This window comes from Vombatus ursinus, unplaced genomic scaffold, assembly GCF_900497805.2.
Source record: "Vombatus ursinus unplaced genomic scaffold, bare-nosed wombat genome assembly UNPS02000580.1, whole genome shotgun sequence".
Taxonomy (NCBI): Eukaryota; Metazoa; Chordata; class Mammalia; order Diprotodontia; family Vombatidae; genus Vombatus; species Vombatus ursinus.
Window position 1 is genome coordinate 20301496 of NW_020940358.1, and position 21376 is coordinate 20322871.

General features: G+C 40.5%; 1 protein-coding gene across 1 annotated transcript in view; it reads right to left on the bottom strand.

The window, feature by feature from the left end:
* Nucleotides 1–14864: 14864 nt before the first annotated feature.
* The window catches only part of TSHZ2 (teashirt zinc finger homeobox 2), a 275010-nt gene continuing 268498 nt past the window's right edge, over nt 14865–21376 (bottom strand). The window contains exon 2 of the mRNA XM_027852560.1: nt 14865–19844. Within this exon, the coding sequence (XP_027708361.1) occupies nt 16780–19844 (3065 nt within the window). The 3' untranslated portion in view covers nt 14865–16779. The remainder of the gene's footprint in view (nt 19845–21376) is intronic.

Sequence of the window (21376 nt, forward strand, 5' to 3'; positions counted from 1 at the left end):
TAAGTCTTCCAGCTTCCAATACAGTGCTCTTCCCACTAGATCGGAGGGGGGGGGGGGAAGGCCACATGTGCCCTTGAGGCCACCGGTTCCCCACCCAAGCACTACATACACCCATGATGCTGCCTTCTGCTCTAGCTTTCTGTTTGGGCTCCCATCAATGAAAGTGGCCCCAGCATAACTATTTATAAGGTGCTGAGGGAGGATATAAGGGAAGGGAAGATGCCTTTGAACAACAGCCAAGTGTGATATGCCCAACCACTCTACATACCTCCTCCCCCATCTCGATTCCCTGGCCTGCATATTAAACCACTTATCTTCCTGATGTGCTCTGCAGGCACCAGGAGCTCCCTTCCTCTTGAGGACTAAGTGGCAGTTCTGTTTTCCTCTTGCAGGGAACTGCTTCTATCCTCCAAGGGGTTATTAGGAGACTTGCACTCATTGGCCACCTGCCTTCCAAGACTGAGCCCAGACCAGCTAATAGGAAACCCTTCTCTATGGTTACTAGACACCAGAGAATCAAAAGGAGGATAGCGAATGTACAAGTGGAGGACATTACACATTTACATGGGGGAAAATCTGCCTCCTGGCTTCCTTAAAGACACCTCAAATCCCTACATTTTGTAGGAAGCTTTTCCCAATCTCCCCTAACACTGCCTTCCAATTGCTGCTTGTGCCTTTTTTCTGAGACTGTCTTTCATTTACACTGTATCTTGTTGCGATCAATTGTGTTTTTTTCACGTTTTCTCCCATAGTAGAATACATGCTTAATAAATGTTTACTGACTGAAAAATAGTAAGAACTAAAACTTTAAGTATTCATTTTGTATTTTGTTTCATGGTATAATTTAATAGTATATGCATTTATGTGTGTATATATACATATGTGTAGTTATAAATATTTTCCTATATAAAATATATCAGATTATATAATATATGCAAATATATTAAAACTATAAATATAAAATAAATTCTATGTGTATATAAACATGTGTGTATGTATATGTGTATAAAATTCATCCCCTCATATATGTATTTGTATATATACACACACATACACACTTATAGGTTTGGACTTATAATTTCATTGGTATAGGGAAGTTTCAGTGAGAAAACTCCTTATGCAACAATTCTTATTCAATATGCAGTATAAGAGTGCCTGGCACATAGTAGGTACTTAGTACATTTTTGTGGGTTGATTGAAAAGAGTAGTGACAGATGGCTCGCCTCCATGTTGCCCTGCTGCTCACAAAGTTTTAAAAGAATCAAAGAAAGGTCTTAAATACATTGGGGAGGTCCCATGTGAAGGATTTAAAGAGAGATCTAGACAAGCATTGTACAAAATGAGATATTGTGGATCTACAGTGGTGGAAGCCCATCCCAATGAGGTCATAGAGCTATCCATGTGCTGGAGTACAAGTCAAGCCAAAGGAAATACAGCTTAATAGTTTCAATATAGGTCACCCCCTGCAAAACAAGATCTCATTGAAAAAGGAGGGTCCCATCCCTTACCCCACACATTCTACTGTTTTTCTAAATAAAAGGGTAGAAGGAATTAGCATTTGATCTCAATGCACCCAGGAAGAGTAAGGGGGAGAGCAGAAAGGAAGTCGCTGAACAGACTAAGGCAGAGGCCCAAGGTCAGAGGAGCCTTGGTTACAGGCCTGGACCACATGCCAGCTATTAAACTCAGAAACCATGCCAGGTGGTCAACTACCTCGTGTTTTTCTCAATAAACATACATGAAGCTACTCTCTGATCAGCACCCAAAGGTGAATTGATTCTATAAATACAATATCCCCTGTTGCCTGGAATGCTGTCCCTCCTCTTGTACACCTGGTTTATTCTTACCTAAACTTAAAGTCCAACACAAATGCCATCTTTCTCTTACAGACCTAGTACAGCACATTGAATGATTTTGTAATTATAATGATGAATATCTGTGTCACATCACCCTCCTAGACTAAGGTCCATAAGGGTGGGAATCTTGTCTTATCTAAATTTTATATTTCTTCCACAGTCTAGCAAAAGGACTCTAAATGCTATAAGTACTTAATAGATGCTTATAAAATTGAATTCAGAGGAATTAGCATTGGAAAGACTGCCTGAAAGAGGATACAGAAGCTCAGAAAAACCTGAGGTGAAAATGTCCCCTTGCTACTGCAGAATCAGAGGTTGTCAGTGGCAAAGTCTTGGTGGCTTGTAGCTGTCCTGCCCTGATCCTGATTGTCCAGTTCACTAATCAATCTCGTAATCATTTAATAAACATTTAAAAGCATTTACACTGTGCTTTAAAAGCAGAGAGAGAGAGAGAGAAAGAGAGAGAGCGTATCATAGGATATTCTACTACAGATTCTAATACAGATCCAATACTAAGAGTAGCATTGGAGAAGGAGGGAATAAAGGGGTGGGGCATATGTCTTAGTCCCATTGATTTTCAGGAGAGCTAGAGACCATCCCTTTGCCTTTTTATAGTTACCTTAGTTAAAACTGTCCCTATGGAAAAATCATACTATCTCCTCATTTCTTCTATTGAAATGACATGTAGGCCATCTGACTTTTTTCTTTTTAGTGAGGCAATTGGAGTTAGGTGACTTGCCCAGGGTCACACAGCTAGTGTCTGAGTGTCAAGTGTCTGAGGCCTGATTTGAACTCGGGTCCTCTTGACTCCAAGGCTGGAGCTCTATCCACTGTGCCACCTTGCTGCCCTATCTGACTTCTTAATATCTTTTTTTTTTTCCCCTTGAGAGATCCCAATGAGTGAATGGGTCTGGGAATGAAAGTATTTGTCACTGAGTTACTATTGGAGCTGAGTCTTTAGCCCTTCATGCTATTCTGTCTTGAAAGCTCTGGCTTTGAGGTCATACTCAGATGTGAATGCAATACTCCAGATGTGGTCTGATCATGGTGGGGTACAGCGATCACTTCTTTAGTCTTTTAGAAAGGATACAGCTATGCTGGAAAGCATCCAGGAGAGGTCAACAAGGATAGTGAAGGCCCTTGAGTTCCTGCCACATGAGGAGTGATGAAAGGGCCTAAGGTCTGTAGCTTAGAGGTGACACCTTCAAGGTCCAGCTCAAGGTCTACATCTATCAGTAAACCTTCCCCAATAACTGTACTCTGATCTGGCTCACATTCCTCTCTGTTTTCTTTAAGAATAACAAGAGACTTTGTCAAATGCTTTGGTAAAATCTTGGTGAAAAAATATATATATATGTATATATATATAAAGATATATTATATATAAATATATATTTAACCAAGATTTTATATGTAAAGACATATATATATATATAGACACACATATACATATGTATGTGTGTGTGTGTATATATATATATATATATATATATATATATACATATCTTTCTTCAGACTGATCAATCTAATCACCTGTCAATAAGGTCAGTCTATCTGATAATCCATTCAACAAAGGAAATAAGGCTAGTCGGGCAAGATCTGCTCTTGAGGAAGCAAGATTGGCTCTATGTGATCACCATTTCTAGATGTCAGCTAATCACCCCTTTAATAATATATTTTATAATATTGTCACAAAGTGTCATTAGGCTTACTAGACTAGATGTTCTCTACTATCTACCCACTTATGTTGTATATCAAGTTCCTATTAACCATTTCCCCACTCCTGCCTTTTCCAGTACACATTCTCTGGAGGTAGCTAGGTGTCAAAGTAGGTAGAATGTTAGGCTTGGAATCAGGGGGAGACCTGTGTTCAAATCTGGCCTCAGACAGACACTTACTAGCTGTGTGACCCTGGGCAAATCACTTAACCTCTCTTTGCCTCAGTTTCTACAACTGTAAAATGGGGATAATAACAGCACCTACCTCACAGGGTAATTATGAGGATTAAAAGAGGTAATGTCTGAAAAAGCACTTAATACAATACTTGATACATATAAATTTGGTGCTATATAAATGTCTATTCCCTTCCACCTCCTACCTCTTCCCTCTTTGGCAGAGAAAAGAGAAGCAAAGTTAGAACTGGGCAGCTCTATCTTTTCTCTATCATCAGTGGTCATTGTTCCATGGATGCCAGCAGTGGTCTTCTCCCTTCTGCAGCCCCTTCCCCCTCAAAATCCCTTTTTATTGCCCCTTGTTTTCTGGGATGGCTTCATCTCATCTTGAGGTTTAGCAATCCTGACACTATTCTCACAAGGCTGCACAATGCTTTTGGATTCATGTTCCGCCATCTGCCCTCACTTCCATCTTTTTTGTGTATCTATAAAAAGTCAACATTGGTTAATAAGATCCCTGTGTATTTGTTTTGGTTGCTGTAGCACACTTCCCTTTTTCCTTTTCATCAGAAGTGTTCATTTCTTAAGAATTTCATTTTTGACAGTTTCTCATCCCTCTTTGTTTTCTTTTCATTTTTTTGAGGGTACACCTATAATCATTGTGTAACACTGGTGGTTTCAAGTGTTTCTATGAGGTTACTCCTCATACTCCAGTCTCCCCTATCCTCTTTGTCTCTGGATTTAATCCGTCACATTCTGTTATAACAATTAACTTTTTTTTTTGTTGGCTTAGAGGCAATATAATGTCCCTCAGGCACATGTGGTCTCCTCCTCTGTTGTTTGTGAAGTTTAATACAAACAACTACCTGACACTACAACCACAATCATTCAGAGCCTTCAATTGGGAAAATTCCATAGTAGACCTTTGGTTCTTTCTCTAAGTTACATTTATATATAGCTTTAGTTAACATGATTAAGGCAAAATGTGGGTTATCATAAATGTTTGGTTAAAAAAGTAAGTAAAGCATATGGTACAGCATCTATTAACAGACAAGTATGGGGAAGAGAGGTTGGGGGAAGAACAGACCTTTTGGGCTGGGTATTTTTCTCAATCCTTAAAGAGATGAAGACCATTGGTAGCTTCAGCCCATCTTCTGCTCTGAGCTGTCTGTAGGGGCTGATGGCCCTCCTCAATTTCTCCCTTTTCTGCCACAACTCAGTCTTACTTTTTCTTTTCCCTTTCATTTGTCACCCTGGAGTCACTAATTCTTTCCTTTTCAGTACTTGAGGTCCCCATTCCTTCATCTCAAATCTCTTTCTCTCTCACAGACTATATAGGCACATGACTCCAGTCTGCCTTCAACCTTAAAGATCTCAACAGTCAGAAGTCATCACTGAGTCTGAGAGGGAATGTTGGTCCTTCTGTACTAAAAATTCTAAGATGCTAGTAAATTTTCAAATATGTATTACACTTAGGTTATCTCTTTGCATCCTATTTTCGAGTTTGTTATCCTTGTTTTATGGAACACTCATGCTCTTCTAAACTTGTTATTACTTTTTTGCCATTATTTTTCAGAGAATACACTATTATGTAGAATGTTTTTTTTTGTTCTGAATTCACTAGTTAGACTTGCTGATTCCTTCATCAAGAGCTCTATTTTCTATCCCTATTTCTTTGATATTTTCAATTAATCATTCAATTGTTCTTCTTGGTCATTGGAGTTCTTCCATTGTCCTTTCTAGGAGTCTTGCAGAATTTGTTAAGGTATCTTTACTTTCCCCAAGGCATTTTGACTGTTTCCCTTGTTAATAAGTACTTGGCCAGGCCATTGATATAGATCTTTTCTTTGAATGTCTACTTATTTCTCCTTCCTGAAAACTTTTTTTGTGATCTTATCTACTTTTTCTAGCTGAAGCAGCAAGTTACCAGGAAGAAGAAGAAGAAGCAAAAATTGGCACTTGCTAGGCAAGTTAAACCATTACCATCTTTCCTAAGACCCCAATGTAGATAGTCCAGGACCTTGAACCCAAGAACCTTGGAAATAGCAGCTCCTTCCCTTCCTCCCTGCTTCCATCTTTGGCTCTGAAGCCATATGCTAGATAAGCAATTACTGTATGGAAGAGGCCACCTTCTCCACCACCACCAGCACCAACTGTTAACCAACTGCTACCAACTGGCAGGTGTATCCTGGTACTACTTCTGAGGGTGCTATAGCTGAGCTACTGAAGTCACAGAGAAGAAAGTTCTTGGTTCCAAAGTCTTTGACATTGTAAAATAATTCAAAATCAGAAAGAGACATGATTTTATCAGTAGAAATTATATTAAAGAAGATGCATTACTCTATGCTTTACTGCTGCATTCTAAGGACCAAGGGACCTTGACACCTGATTTGCAGCTAATATCTTCTACATGTGTTATCTCCCCAATTAGAATGTGAGCTCCTTGAGAGCAAAGATTGTTGAATTTTTAAATTTGTATTCCCAGTACTAAGGCACAGTGATTTGCTTATAGTAAGCACTTAATTGATACCTTTTCATTTATTCATTCATCAATCATTCCGCTGACTTTTCTATGGTATTCTGGTTACAAAATGGCTTCTTCTTACCAACCTTCCCCTAACACTTTTGGTCCCCCTGCCCAAGTCCTTACTCTCTGTTCTTTTAGACCATCAGGGTTAGATGAGGTCTATTTCCCTCAGAGGGGGGAGCGTGACTATTTGGTACACTGCTACAGGGAGAGTCTAAAAGACAATTCTATTATGGTCTATTCTCTACTGTTACCAGCATAACAGGGGAATGACCAATGAGCTCAGGCCAAATGAGCATATGCAGATTGCCAATGATGCAAACTTCCCACATGGAAGAGTCTGGAGAACCTGCTTCTGGGAGAGTCCTAATGACGTGTAAGGGAAACACCTTAGAAAGATTTTGGAGCACTCTTAGATATTCTTTGTTTCCAATCTGCTAACCTCGTGGTGAATGGCAGCTTCTTTGATTGGCCATGGTCACAGAGTTGGAACTCAAGTAGGGTAGAGGGAACATTCAAAAGATTCATTTGGTCTCAACTTCAATCTTTTTCTTTCTTGATTTGACTATATCACTGATGACATCTGGGATTAACAATGATGTAAGGTGAGAAGCCTTAGATCTTATCCCTCCAAGGCTAGCATGGGACTCCATGAATATGGGCATTTGTTCTCCATTCTATTGTTTATTCTTTCATTTTAGGGGTAGAAAGTTGGAAGCTATCACTTTGTTGAGTTTTGGAAAATCAGGAAAGGCAGACATCTTGTAGTCAGGGAATTGAATCCATGCCAAGTTTTGCAGCCAGCCTAGCATTAATGATCCAAAAGAGGATGGAATAATGTCAAAACTCAACTCAGAAGTGAGACCAGAACTCACCGGGTAACAATGTAACATTTATACTCAAACTTGGTGGGGTTAATGCTATATAGAAATTATGTTGTCTGTGTTCACTCTCCTCAGATTGAGAAGCATCTTCCCCTTAAAATGTTGAGGGGCACACAAATGTTTTTACTTTTGCTATTGTAATTTCTTTTAAGTAAACATCCCTTTGTAAAATCTAAGCTATGTTAATTGGTTAAATGGAACTAGGTTACTAGTTCCTTGTGCTAACAGTTGGTGGTGGCATGTCTGGAATGGCAGTTCAAGCCAATTACATTGATACACTCCAACTTGTCAAGGTACCCCTAGAACTCTGAGGCAGAGATATAGAGAGCTTAGCTCTAGTACAGTGAGATAAGAGAGTACTAGCTATACTACTCTAGCTTTTTTTTGTGGCTTCTTCCAGGCTTTCTGCCCACTTTCTTTAGTTTCTAGACTGACCTTTAAGGGTTGGCCATGAAGTAGATCAGGGAAGGTCCTCAGGACACTGCTGAGAGGGGCCCCTGGAAATACTTCAATTTATTCCCCACTTGTCTTGGTCCTACTACTAGCTGTCAGTTTCCTATTAGGGATATTAGGCGTAATCAAAGCTTCATCTCCTCCTTCATTTTCTGGTCCCCTAGGTTCCACATTATAGTTGCCTCTGTTTCTTCTCCACCGTTGAGGCAGATCTGATTATGGACCTCAGATTTACTTGGTAGTTGGTTTTTCCTTGTGACATTGCCAAGGGATTAATACAAGAGGATGGGGCATAAAATTGTCCCAAGAATGTGAGTTATGGAGCCACACAGGACAAGGTGGGCCTTTATAAGTGGGCATGGCAAGGAGGGCTGTGCATTGTGTTATGAGGGATAGATGATGTGTTGGTCTTTTGTTATTTTTTTTTTAATAAGAATTACCTTGTTATGTTGTTGTTGCTGCTGTTTTCACTTTTCCTCTTATCACTGTTGAGTTTTCTGCATTTTGGAGCTCTGAGCTGTTCCTAGAATACCTCTTACTTTGCTGTCTTCTTATGATTCCTTTCTTATTCCTCCTAGTTTAACTTCCTACTCTTCAAGGGAAGGGACAATGGTTTTTTTTTTCTTCTCCATTTACTATGTCCCATAATACGCAGCCTAGAACACACATGGATTTGTTGGCCAGTATCCTTGGCCAAAATCAGGATCAGGATTCTGTTCAAATTTCAGTCAATTAACAATATTTAAGTGTTTACTATGTGTCAGACACTGTGCAAAGTGCTGAAATTACAAAGAGAAGCAAAAAATAGTCAATGCCTTCAAGGAGCTTATATTGAAATGGGAAAAAATAATAAGTAAAAAAATAGGTATATAAAAGATGCATACCAAGTAGATGGAGGGTGTTCTTAGAAGCCAAGACTAGGGGCAGAAGGGCAGAGAAAGAAGAAGGTAGCATTTGAGCTGAGCCTTGAAGGAAATGTGTGATTTTAAGAGGTGAAGGGGAGGAGGAGGAACATTCCAAGCAGAGGTACAGCCAATGCTAAGGCACAGAGATGGGGAAATTAAGTGTTGTATGCAAGGAACAGAAATCCAGTGAATGTATCATTTGCTTTCTTTATTCCCAGGTCAGATACAACCTTGACCATGAAACCTTCCCTTACTACATAAGTTAGAAGTGAGCTGTCCCCACTCTAAAATTCTCCATAGGATTACTGGATCAGATCTACATCTAGAAATGACCTTAGGGACCATTTAGTTCAAATTCCTCATTTAATAGAGGAAGAAATTAAGTATCAGACAGGGGGAATTACTTGCCCCAATTCTCACAGCTAGTGAGTGGTAAGGGCAACAGCTGATTCCAAACTTCTTCCCTCCAACTAAGCTCAGTGCTCTTTCCACCTTTGTATTTATCATTTGTGTTACTCATTCTTTTCTTCATATATTCCCTTGTAGTTTGAGTTCTCTTTTCATGCATGTGTCTGATCTCCTTACATAGACTATAAGTCTTTTGAGGCTATGGACTATATTCTGTGTATCTTTGTATTTTCTCCATTCTCATGCCCAATGCAGAAATCAACCAAGAGTAGGAACACAGAAAATATATGATTATTTAATTAATTGATTTCTAGACTATAGTCTTCCTGCGGATAGTGACAGGATCTTCTTTATTTTGTGTTCCTAAAACCCAGTACTTTGCCCAGAGTTGGTGTTTTTAAAATGTCTGTTGAATTTGATGAATTAAACTGACTAGCATAGTGTAGTGGAAAGAGAAAGGGATTGAGTCAGGAAAGCTGGATGCTAGGAGCAAAGGGGTTAATGGATATGAAAGTACTTTGACAAATATATAGTACTGTACAAATGCATTCTCCACCCCTCTGCTCACTTTACAATTCTGACTGGATGCAGGATTCTCAGCTCTCTGACTGACGTGTGGGGCTTTCTAAATAAGCAAGGATGAAATTAAATTCTTTTTTTATATAGAGAAGCTCAAATTCTCTCAAACAACAAATATGACAGCAGAAAATGAACACAAATCACCAGGTGAGCCAGGCCTGCTTCTTTTCCCAAAGCAGGAGCAGCAGAAAATTCACCAATTCACAGAAATAATGAAGTGCATTCCTTGAGAAGCAGCTCAGTGTCTCTGAGGGAGCAGGAGAGGTGGCTGCTACTGCAATGGTGCCTACTATATGGCACAAACCAAAGACAAGTCCACCGAGATGGGCCAGGGACCGAGGCACTCTTATTCAGCTTGTAGGTGAAGAAGAAAGGGAATAGAAGTGTATAATGTGTTATACCTCTATGCTGTACAGACCCACCTGATTTAATCACATCTGCCCCTCTGGGGGATTCTGTGTTCTTACAAACAGAACTGAAAGGGCTTCCATATATATATATAAAAGAAATTCAGATGTCTACTTGGAAAGTTCTGTACTCTCTCTGGTTGTGCTTACTAGGTTAGGAGATAACACATTCTAGTCTTGAATCTACCAGTATATGACTATGTGCAAATCACATTCCCTTTCTGAACCTCAGTTTCCTGTTCTGTAAAATGAGAGGGTACAGACTAAATGGTCTTTCAGGTCCCTTCCATTTCTAACATTTTGTGTTGTCTTCTGATGCCCTTTCTGGTTTAACATTCCATATTTTATGCTTTAAAGCCTCTTTCAATTCCAATATTCTATAGTCTATGCTCTAAGGTCCCCTAGAGTCATAACATTCTGTTCTAAATTCACTTCCAACTCTAACATTCTATGATTCTATGACAACAGAATAAATACTGGTCAATTCGGTCAAAATGGTCTATTCAGTTGATGTGGCACTTACGGACAATTTACAGGATAGCATGAGTACTAGCAATCATCTATGAGGTCTTGGTAATGTCACATTCCTATGCCTACTGGAACAAGGGTAAGTTAACTCTTTAGGATTTATATGTACAAAAGGATAGCAGCTCTTAACACTGAAATTTACTCATTGCCAGTTTAGACTTTGGGGTTGTAGGAAGTGACCCATGCATATTCTACCTTGCATGATAGTAATAACACCCAAAGTCTTTATGCATTTTTAAACAAGGAAGGATATTTTATGGGAAGCTTTGGAGAATACAGGAAGTAAGAGGAAGCTGAATTCAAATCCTGAATCTGTCATTTATTAACCCAAGTGACCTTTGACAAGTCACTTGACCTCTTTAGGCCTCTGTTTTTTAATCTGTAAAATGAAGAAGTTGGATTAAGTGACCTCCAAGATACTTTGCGGCTTTAAATCTATGAACCCATATTGACTTTATTTCAATATATGATATGCAAAAATACATGTTAAGTGTGCAGTGAGTTTCTTCTGGAACATTCTATATGTCAGAGTTGTGTTGCACAGAGCCATGTGCCTTGATGATCTTTATACCATTTCAGAGAATAGTTCCAAAGCACATATTAAGCACCGACATGAATCACTTGGTGTGTCAAGTGTCTTGATGCCCATAAAAAGAAAAACGGAGCTAGTCTTAGTGGACATTAATTTTTCTCTTAAATCTGCTGACCTTTGTGACAAATAATCAAATGCCACCCTCAATTTCTTTTGGAACAAAATGGGCTGCAGGGTTCCAACTTTTTTTTTTTTTAAAAGACTCCAAGCTGGAAAAAGAGATTTTTTTTTTTAAAGAAAGAGTCACAGCTAACATGCATGGAGTTGTCCCAATTGAGATGCCCACAGTGCCTAAATATAGCTCATCCTCTAGGAAGGAAAAAAAAAGCGAGTATTGTTAGCTTCTTGGGCTCACCGAGGTGTGCACACTGAACGACAGCCAAAAAGTTCTCTCAAACCCCAAACTGTGACATCCGCCTTAGGCTCCAGGCATTCTCTTCCCCCTGCCGGGTTAGCCTCATGTAACATTTACACTGGATTTAATAGGAGAACATGACATGCACTGATATTTCAACAAACTCTTGCTATTTCAGAGGAGAGCCGGGGAAGGAGCCGCACACCAAATCCCCTTCTATTTTTGGTACACTTAACGCAGCCAGCCATCTCTGCATCCTATATATCATTTAACCAACTGCTTTGCAATTCTTCCAGGGCGTGGTGTAATGACTGATTTAAAATCACTGCATTGCTAAAACTGCATTGTTCTTCATCAAGTTGAGTCATTTTTATGTGAAGTGTCAAGCTCCCTAACAAATAGAGGCTGCCAGAGAAATCAACTTCTTCATCTTAAAGCTACGGCTAAATAGTTTATAGCTTTAATCTGCTCACTGAGGTGTGCAGTCTATGACAGTAATTATAAATGCAAGGAGAAATTATAGCTGAATGCTTTAACTGCATTAGGAGCCATTTGATGAACAATCATGATTGCCTGCTCATTTTCAACAATAGAGGGCAAGTTAGTGTCAATGCATTAGAGGTTTTCAGCTCTGCTCTGCTCTTTCTTCCATTTACCACAGAATGTCACTTGTCTCCTATAAAGTAGAAAAAAAAAAAAAAGCACCGTGGAAGCTTTAAACTTGATGGTGGGAGAAAAAAAAAAGACAAAGGAGGAAACGCAGGGAAAAACTGTTTATCATTATGACTTTTTTTTTTTTGTGGATGGCTTTTGGGGGGGATTGTTTTGCAGTCTCTTTGCTTTAAAAATGAGCTCGTAGCAGGTAACTGCCCATTTAGTTATTAGGAGCTAGGGAGAAAAAAAAACCGAAAGAAAACAAAACAAAACTCTCTTCCCAAGCTCTCCCAGTGGCTCCTCCACAGATAATGACTTCTGGAAATGGAAGGAAAGTTTAAAATCAGATCATGGAGAAGCTCAACAATGAACCATCTGCAGTTGTTTTGGGCCCCTCCGTTCGATATCATGGTCACCATCTGCAGTCAGAGCTACCTATGGTAGGTAACACGCAATTTTATTCTTCTTTTTAAAAATCTCCTCCTCTTGCCTCCTCCTCTGTGGAAAGACGTTTTTAATTTAGCTGAAGAATTACACAAATGTATTTTAAAGACATAAATCCATATAAAAAATATGAGCTAATTAAAACATTGCACTCCCTGCCGTTCATAGATTTTCAATTTAGCGCAAGGAAAAAAAATGCATCTGGTTAAATGAAAAGATGATCCTGATGGCAGATCGCAGTAAAGGAAAAATAATGTTACTCTATATTCAAGTCCCAAATTACAGACTTCAGAAGCCTGAATGAGGGAAGAAAGGGAGAAGGTACAACAGAGATAAAAACCTATTGCAGTTAAGAAGATTTAGACCAGATCACTCAGCTAAAATCCATGTATTCGAAAGATGACATATTAGTTTAGTTCTTTCAGTCTGGAATGCCACCTATCATTTGATCTGGTTTCTGATTCATATATTAATTCTAGATGAGGACATTTCTATCAAGGCATAAAGGAGTTTGAAATCTCTTTTGGTGGAGGGTCTACTCATGTTGATGACATCATAGATCCTGGAAGTATTAAACTATTTCATATTTTAAGGTTAATTATTATGAGCATCAAAATTGCCTCAATGATTGCCCTCTCCCAGGCTCATTGCGTAGAACAGCAGGGCTCCAGAGAATAGCTTTTGGGAAACCCTACAGTAGGTCAGTTTCAGCATCAGTGCATTGTCAGGATCATATGTTTGTATTTTGACCAGTGGATTAAAGTCTTCCACTCTATAACTCATATCTTTTCCCAAGAGGCTTTGCCTTGACCCATCAAAAACACACTGACACTGTGAAAGTATTCCAAGTGCTGCAAGCATGGCTGTCCTTTCCCTGGAGGCAACTGTCATTCATACAATGACGCTTTCCAGGGTGGGGCCATATCAACAGTGGCCCACCTCCTGGAATGGAGTTTCATTCCAGGAATAGCCCATGGCGTGATGAACTTATCTCCCACTGTTACCCAGGCCCTTATTTCCATCCTCAACATTCCATTTTGGAACCATCTACCAAAAGATACATCTTAAGAAACAGGGCAGACATTCTAATTTGCTTAGGCCTCACACAAACTTTCAGATGGGGTGTCCTTGTGTGCATTTATATAATGAATAGCCCAATCCCTTAGAGCCAGTTCTATGTTGCGGGGTTGTGATAATTCCCTATCCTATTCTTAAGATAAAATTGCTTTGAACACTGTTCTCTAACGTGTGTGTGTTATACTTTAATTGTAGAGACTAGGAATGAACCCAGAAAAGGGGGGATCATGTGAGTCAAAATATGTCCTACCCAAAATTAGGCATGCTAAAACTCAAACATTTTTAATAAAATCTAGAGAATACCTTCCCAAATGGCCCATCATTTTGTACAATTTGTGCTTTCACACATACCAACCAAAATTATAGCTCCAGATAACAAGGCTATCACTCTGTCACTGCTCTTTAAAATGTACACTGCTTTGTAGCAGGTAAGATATGGCCTGCATACTCAGATCCGTGACAATCTCAGAGATTCAGGCATTTTGTTACACGACTGGCCAGAATATCAGAAACACTCCTTATTTCCAAGTATAAGCAGGAAATTAGCTAATGTGGATCTTATTCTTGTTTATGGATAGGTCTCCTCCCCCTCAGCTCCCCACTCCTGCTCCCTTTTTTTTTTTTTTTAAATCCCTGATTTAGATATACAAATCTGATTCACTTCAATCCTTTCCCAGAATCTTGGCAACAACATTGATATGGGGATGGGGGTGGGGAGTTAGTTTTATTATGAAGATAAGACTAATAGGGTACCTTTAAGCTCTAAATGTGAAATATTCATCAAGAAAAAGCCACGGAAATGCCCTAATAATAATAACAATTTATGTATTTAACAGAAACTACTTGTGTGTGGGTTTCCAAATTATTGGTTTACCTTCATGTTTCTAGAATAAACACGGCAGCCTTCTAATGCTTTAAATGTCTTCTCTGGACGGCAATTGTTTTTTTAAACCTCTAACTATTTGTATATTGCAAAATTTTGGCAGTGATATTGACTTTTAAAAATGTCTACAAACCAAACAGGTGGAAAATTGGTCCTGATTATATAACGAATACCCACTATCTATTTGTTCTTCTGTCTGTGTTGCATTCCCTGCTATGGAATTTGAAGCATCTCTCTGTGTTCTTGCTTTTTAAGGCAAGAAAACAGCTGAACGCTGAGTTATGGAGGCCTTCACCTGTTACGAATCGAACAGACAGGACTGAGCTCCCAACCTCCCAAGTAGGCATCTTAGGCTTATCTTTCAACTCTAGTAAAAATCGATACAAATGAAGCTTGGAAAGACGGGCAGGAGTCTGGCAATATTCATTTTTAATTAACATGGTAAAAACATGCAAACAAAAGAACAACAGGATTCATTTGGGTCAAAGGAGCAGGTAGAGCAGTGGGATTTTTTTTTTCTGACCAAAAGCTTGAAGACCCCACCCCCCGCCCCCCACTGTGTGCAGAGTCCTGAGTGACGCATCTTCACAATGGTCAATCTGTTCATTTTGGCCACTGCCATGTGCCATAGTTATAAACAGGGTTGGCTTTATCAGTAGCAGAGGATGCTACCTGTATGGTGGAATGTGACTGGTTACAAAAGGCTCCCTACCCTGGCAAAATATCTCCCTTATTGGTTTGGCCATGGTCTCTTAAATTCTCATGTTTTGCAATCCCATGCATTAAGGTGCTGAAGGCCTATTTAAAATGTAAAATGCTCTTTGGGAGTGGTAACCATAATAAGCCAAGAACAGTTTATTATGATCTGTTATGTTGGTTTGAATTTAGGCCTTACTTTGTCCCCAAAATTGGCCTAAATAAAACCTGAGTCTGGCTTAAGATTGGTTTTATTTATTTTTCATATATGCCAATATTATTTCCTTCTTCAAACCATTGTAATCATTTACTAAATTAGAGAATCCATCAGCAGTAGGAAATCTGTCTGATCCAGAAGGAGTTGGATGCAAGATGAGTGAATTTTAATGAGGGATGCAGAGGTCAGCATCCTGTGAGGGCAAGACCAGGTGAAGTGGTAGAATGGGGAAGCCCAGTCAGCTAATGGTCACCAGAAGGACTCACGGAACTTAAGCCAAGAGCATTTAAAGAGAGATGGGCTTCTATGACCACTGTATCATTTCCCCAAGGCTAGGCCCTGTTTATAACCATGGTCAAACGGTCAAATCTGAGTGACCTAGGATGAGTCACTTCCTAGAGAGCAATACAAAGATGGCAAAAACGAATGGATCGGCTATGCATCCAAATGTAACCTTTGTCCTATGAGGTGGAGTAGGTGGCCTGAGGTCCGGTGACAATGTGAAGCACTGAACATATATGGTACATTTAGGAACAAAGGAAGACAGGATTAGGATTGAAGCTGGTCACCCTTGAGCACATTGGCAATGGGTGGGTTGAAAGTCATTAAACTATTTATTGAGAGTAAAATTCCATGTGCATGCATTGATGCTACCTTTGATACAGGGGAACAATGAGATAATTCCATAGAAAGATGAAGAGTGATAGAGGAAAATAGGCCTCCTCTCTTTTCAGCTGGATAGACTGCAGAGAAGAACTTTATAACCCGCTTATGTCGCAGATACAAACACCTCTTCTTAAAAGGGTGAGAAAAGGTGTGCCTGCTCCCCCACCCCCACCCTCAAAAGTGGGCAGCATAACTACTGTTAAAAGTAGAACAACAACAATAAAAAGTGTTTAAATACAAGTAACAATGAAAAAGTCAGCCTCTGGTTATTCAGGAGCTGATAACCAGTCTGTATCTTGTGTCTGCCCCTAGTTTCTCCTCCATCTCCCTCCTGCTGCCCATCTTTTGGCTATTTCAAGCACTTGTTAGAACTTCCAGCAGAGGGCTGGGTGGTGAAATGCCAATACGTCCCCTTGAAAGCAGCTCTAGGAAAAAAAAAAAAAGGCTGGTGGAAGAGGAGGTTGAAACTATTGGCTAAAATGAGGTTTGAGGATAATCTGTGAATTTTGTGTATCTACGTTTATTTGGTTCCCCTCCCTGCCCCCACCTCCCCTCTGACAGGGATAATGGAGAATTGGCTGTAACCCATCTACTATGCTTTGCTCTCTTAAGAAATAAGTTCTAATCCAGCAAACTGGCATGCTGTTTGAACCTTTGGGAATGTTGGCTGCATCTAAGCAAATACATCTTCTTTACAAGGCTCCTTACAATCCCGACCTTACAATTCACCTTGGGAGCAAAGGCATACCTTCAGAACTATTCTTCATCCACGTCTGCTACAAACTGTGAGTGGTGTTCAGGTGACTTGCTGTGCGTTTTGCTTAGGTGAAGTTTTACTGCATGTTTGCTTGCAAAGGTCCGACAACACAACTTACACTTGAATTTAGAGTCCGTGTCCTCTTCCGCGGCTATAGTTTCCGGTGACCTTTGAACCGATACCCTGGAGATCTCTTGCTCGACCTTCGTTTGCTGTTCCGCTGCCAGTCGGTTCATGTCCTTCATCTGGAAGCCTAGGTGGGACTCTAAGTGACTGATGTAGGTGGAGGGGGTTCTAAACTGAGATGCACAGTCACTACAATAGAAGATGGGATGTCCTTTGTCCATATTTTTCAAAAATTTTGTCCCTCCAGTTTTCCTAAGCTGATATTTGACATTTGCCAGCCAGTGGCTAATGGTGGTCATTGATAGTCCAGTAAACTTGGAAATCTGCATGCGTTCTTGAGGACCCAAATCTGATAAGAGATATTTCCCTTCTGATGTTTGAAAGAGGCTTGAGGCAAACTGAGCCTGCAGGATCAGAAGATGTTGAGGATTCCAGTTGGATTGCCTGCCCTTCCTCTTATGCAAAGTGGAGACTTCTGTAGAGACATCTTCAAAGCGCCTGACCTCCATCTCTAGCTTCATGGAAGGGACCCTAGAAGAGGTGGTAGTGGGTTTTGGTGTGGTAGCTTTGGGAAGAACTTTGACCATGTCGGCAATGTCAGACAGAGCATGCTTCTGTGGTGGGGAAGTACAAGATTGTGCTTGTGCTGACTCTGCCTTCTTGCTTTTAGATTTGGTCAGATCAATGGGCTGATCGTTGTTTTCAAACATGTAGCGCCTAGACACACTTCCAGGCCTGGATGGGGCTGGAGACAAAACTGGCTTTTCAAGGATGTTGAGATTCGGTTTATGAAACATAGAAATTGTGCTTGAGCTGGGACTGGAATTAGATGGAGAACGTAGAGGTTCGGTGGCCTTGCCCAGGTGATTATTCAACACAGACTGCAGGGCACTGAGTGGGTTAATACAAGGAAGTACCGGAGCACGGTTGGTGGTGGTACAGCCATTACTAAGAGAAGATGTGGATTCCATAGGTTGGGATTTCTCTCTAGTGCTGTTCTCTTTCACTTTGTCCTCCTCTTTTGGGGGAGGGGGATCATTCTTTCTCGAATCTGAAGGAATTTCACTTTTGGGGAGAGACTCACCCTCACTGTGGCTCACGGAGGATGCATCAGTGATGGGGCTGTCTTTTGTATACTCCTTCTGTGCTTCATCTTTGTCCTCTGACTCTTTCTTCACTTGAGTGCACTGGGCTAAGTTTGTGGGGACAGAAACAAGGGGCATTACCTTCCACTTTGGAGCTATTGGTCTTAACTTATTGGTGATGGTTGGTCGAATCTGGAGTACCTGGGAGCCCATAGGCAAGGAAGATTTTGTGCCCTCTGACAGCTGGTAGGCTGCATGGATACTAGGATATGCACTCCAACTGGGAGCCCCATTTTGGGCTTTGTTGATAGCTGTGGTGACTGTATTTTCTAATGACTTTAAAATGTCTCCTCCACCCTTTGAGCCATCTTCCAAGTCTTCTTCCCTAAGATACTGGTATTTTATTGTAGGATCCAGTGGTTTTTGAAGAGCATCTTCATATTCTTCACCCTTGACCACTCTCTCATCTTTGCTAGTCTCCTCTGGTTTTTCTTTTTTGCTCTCTTTCTTCAGCTCTATTGGAGGGGCTGCACATTCTGAAGCTGCATTACTGGATGGCTTAGAAGATGGAGTATCATTTCCCGGGGCCTCTGACAATGACTGCATTTTCTCCACTGCCAGTGGATCGAGCACCAGCTGCTTTCCTTTCTTGGAAGCGGAGCTAGTGACTTTCAAAAAGTGACCTGTGACCATCATGTGAGTAGTGAGCTGCTGCAAGGTGTCATGAGAGCTCCCACATTCCATGCATTTCAGGATCTGAGATTTGCAGGCCTCAAACTGCCAGGTGTAGCTGGCTCCATTCTGATAGCCATAGCGGTTGTTCGAGGACAGCTGCAGGTTGGCGTTCTTTTGAGAGGAAAACGTTTCTGCAAATGATCCAGTGGTAGAATCTGGAGAGCAGGGCCGATTGACGTCAAAAACGCGTTTCTTTGCCGGGTTGACCATTTTTGAAGAAATGGTTGGCACTGGCTCCTTCAAAGGCACTTTTTGGTAATGTTTTGTTTTTATCATGTGAACACTCAAATCTTGCAGGGAATCAAAGGAGTCACCACAAAACATACATTTGAGAACTTTTTGTGCATCTTCCTTGTCCATGTCCTGAAAAGCCCTTTTCCGGGGCTTTGAATAGCTGGTCGGTCTGTGCTTGTCCTTTTTGCGGTTGTCATCTTGGTAGTGACCGGTTTCATTCATGTGCACAGTTAACTCTACCAAGGTATCATAGGCAGCACTACACTGTCGACACCGAAACCTGCTGGCCCCCGTGAACACGGTCCCACACATCTTACTACTCTGTCGATACAACTGCACAGAGCTGAAAAGATTGGGTTTGGAGACAGGCCTGGAAGGCAAATTCTGCTGTAAGCTTTTGGATAAAGCATCTTGATGCCAATCAAAGTCACTTTTGTTACTTCCATTTCGTGTGTCACAACTTCTCCGCTCACTGCTTGACAACTTGAGGCCAAGACCCAGACCCGTCCAATAGGAATCAGACAGGATGTTAGCATAGACGGCGGTCATCTTATCCATGCAGTTGTGTGTTTCATTCTGAAGTCTGGGGTGGGCAGTGGCTTTCTTGTCCTGGGCATCTTGACAGCATACGCTTTTAATGTCTGCCACCTGGTCACTGGCATCACTTAAAAGGGATTCATTTTCGGCATCCTGATTAGATAAATGACTTACTGGAGAGTTCTGGTAGCTAAAGCCGCCTTTCGGCTCTGTGCCTGCTTCTAGTTCTTCATCTGTGCCTGGGTCATTGCTGCCCTGAAGCTGAACTACGGAATTGCTGTCCTCATCATCTTCCTCTTCCTCTTTGATTTCGTCCTCCTCCTTCAACTCTTCCTCTTGAACATAACCTGAAATAGAAGAGGAACAGGTGAAATAACAGGGTACGTACCCTACTCCAATTTCAAGCCTCGTGCTAAGTGCTTCCTGTCCTGAACTGAATGCCAATTTAATCTACACTTTTATGAACTGTTAGCGCTGGAAAGAGGAAAAAGCCAAATGATGTCTTTTGTGAAGTCTACTGCTTTTTATTGGCAGGCAATCATAATTCTTTATAACTTCCCAGAATCCCAAGTTAATAATTTTCACGTTTAAGGAATATCACTCTAACATGTTTATAATGGAACAGTTGCTAAATCCATATGTATGACTTTCAGGCAGGACTCTAACCCCACTCCTATTTAGTTGGCTCCATCTTGCCTCCAGGGAGAAGAATGATGGCAAGAAATAGAAATGAGAGCTTGATCCTTGCCAACTTAACTGTTATGAGTTCCTTCATTGCAATCATGAGACCAGGGTTCAAATACCAGACCTGCCACTTCCTATCCTGCTCACCTGGGGCAAATCTTTTCACTCCCGAGGACCTCAGATTCCTTATTTGAAAATTAGGGGGAGGGGGACAGGGTGGAGTGGATTCAGTGGTATGCTGGTAAATGTTTAACAGGTGGTTCTTAGAGAGAAAAACATACATGATACACTTTTTAGTTTCATATGCATTATTAACATTTTCTCCATCACTTTCTTCAATCTAAGCAATCAATAAAATCTTTTCTGAATTCCAAGGTGTAAATGCTCACACTGATAATTTAATAATCGACTTTTGAAAGAGTTTCATTCTACCACCCTAAGTGGAACAGATGATCACTAAGGTCCATCAAGCTCTAAACCTGATGTTTTATCATTGGGATCATATTAATAAACCATTTCTAGGTGCTCCAAAGGGATTTCAATTGAGTGCATCTTTGGTGAGGATCTCCTTAGGTGCAAGGCCATGAACAAAACCCAAGACACTATTCCCAAGGTACTTTCTATGGTAGAAGGGATGAGCCATATACAAATAATTGTGACATAAAGTAGAAAGAATTAATTGCCACCAGAGGTTTAAACAAAGTACTCTGGGAGTTCAGAAGAGGGGAGAGATCATTTTCAGCAGAGGGCACCTCGGGAAATCTGAATAGAAAAGGTAGTATTTGAGTTGAGTTTGGAAAGATTTTTATAAGGAAGAGGGGGAAGGATGGAAGAATGTAGGATAACAGAGTGATGTACTGGACTTAAAGTCAGAAAGACCTGGATTCAAATTCTGCCTCAGATCCTTACTAACTCTGTCACCCTGCTCAAGTTCCTTTACCTCTATAGGCCTCACTTTCCTCACTTATAAAATGAGGGGATGGTTGTAATGGCCTCTAAGGTCTCTTCTGGCTATAATTTTTTAGGAATATTTTAAATTTAATTTTAATTGAAACGAACAATCTTTTATTTTCTACCTCCTTCCCCCCAATTATAGCTCTATGACCTCATCATCCCAAGTGCAGCTTTGGGCAGGAATTATTCCAGATGCAAAAGAGAGAATGCGGGTAAATGGTAAATATCAGAGTCATAAAAT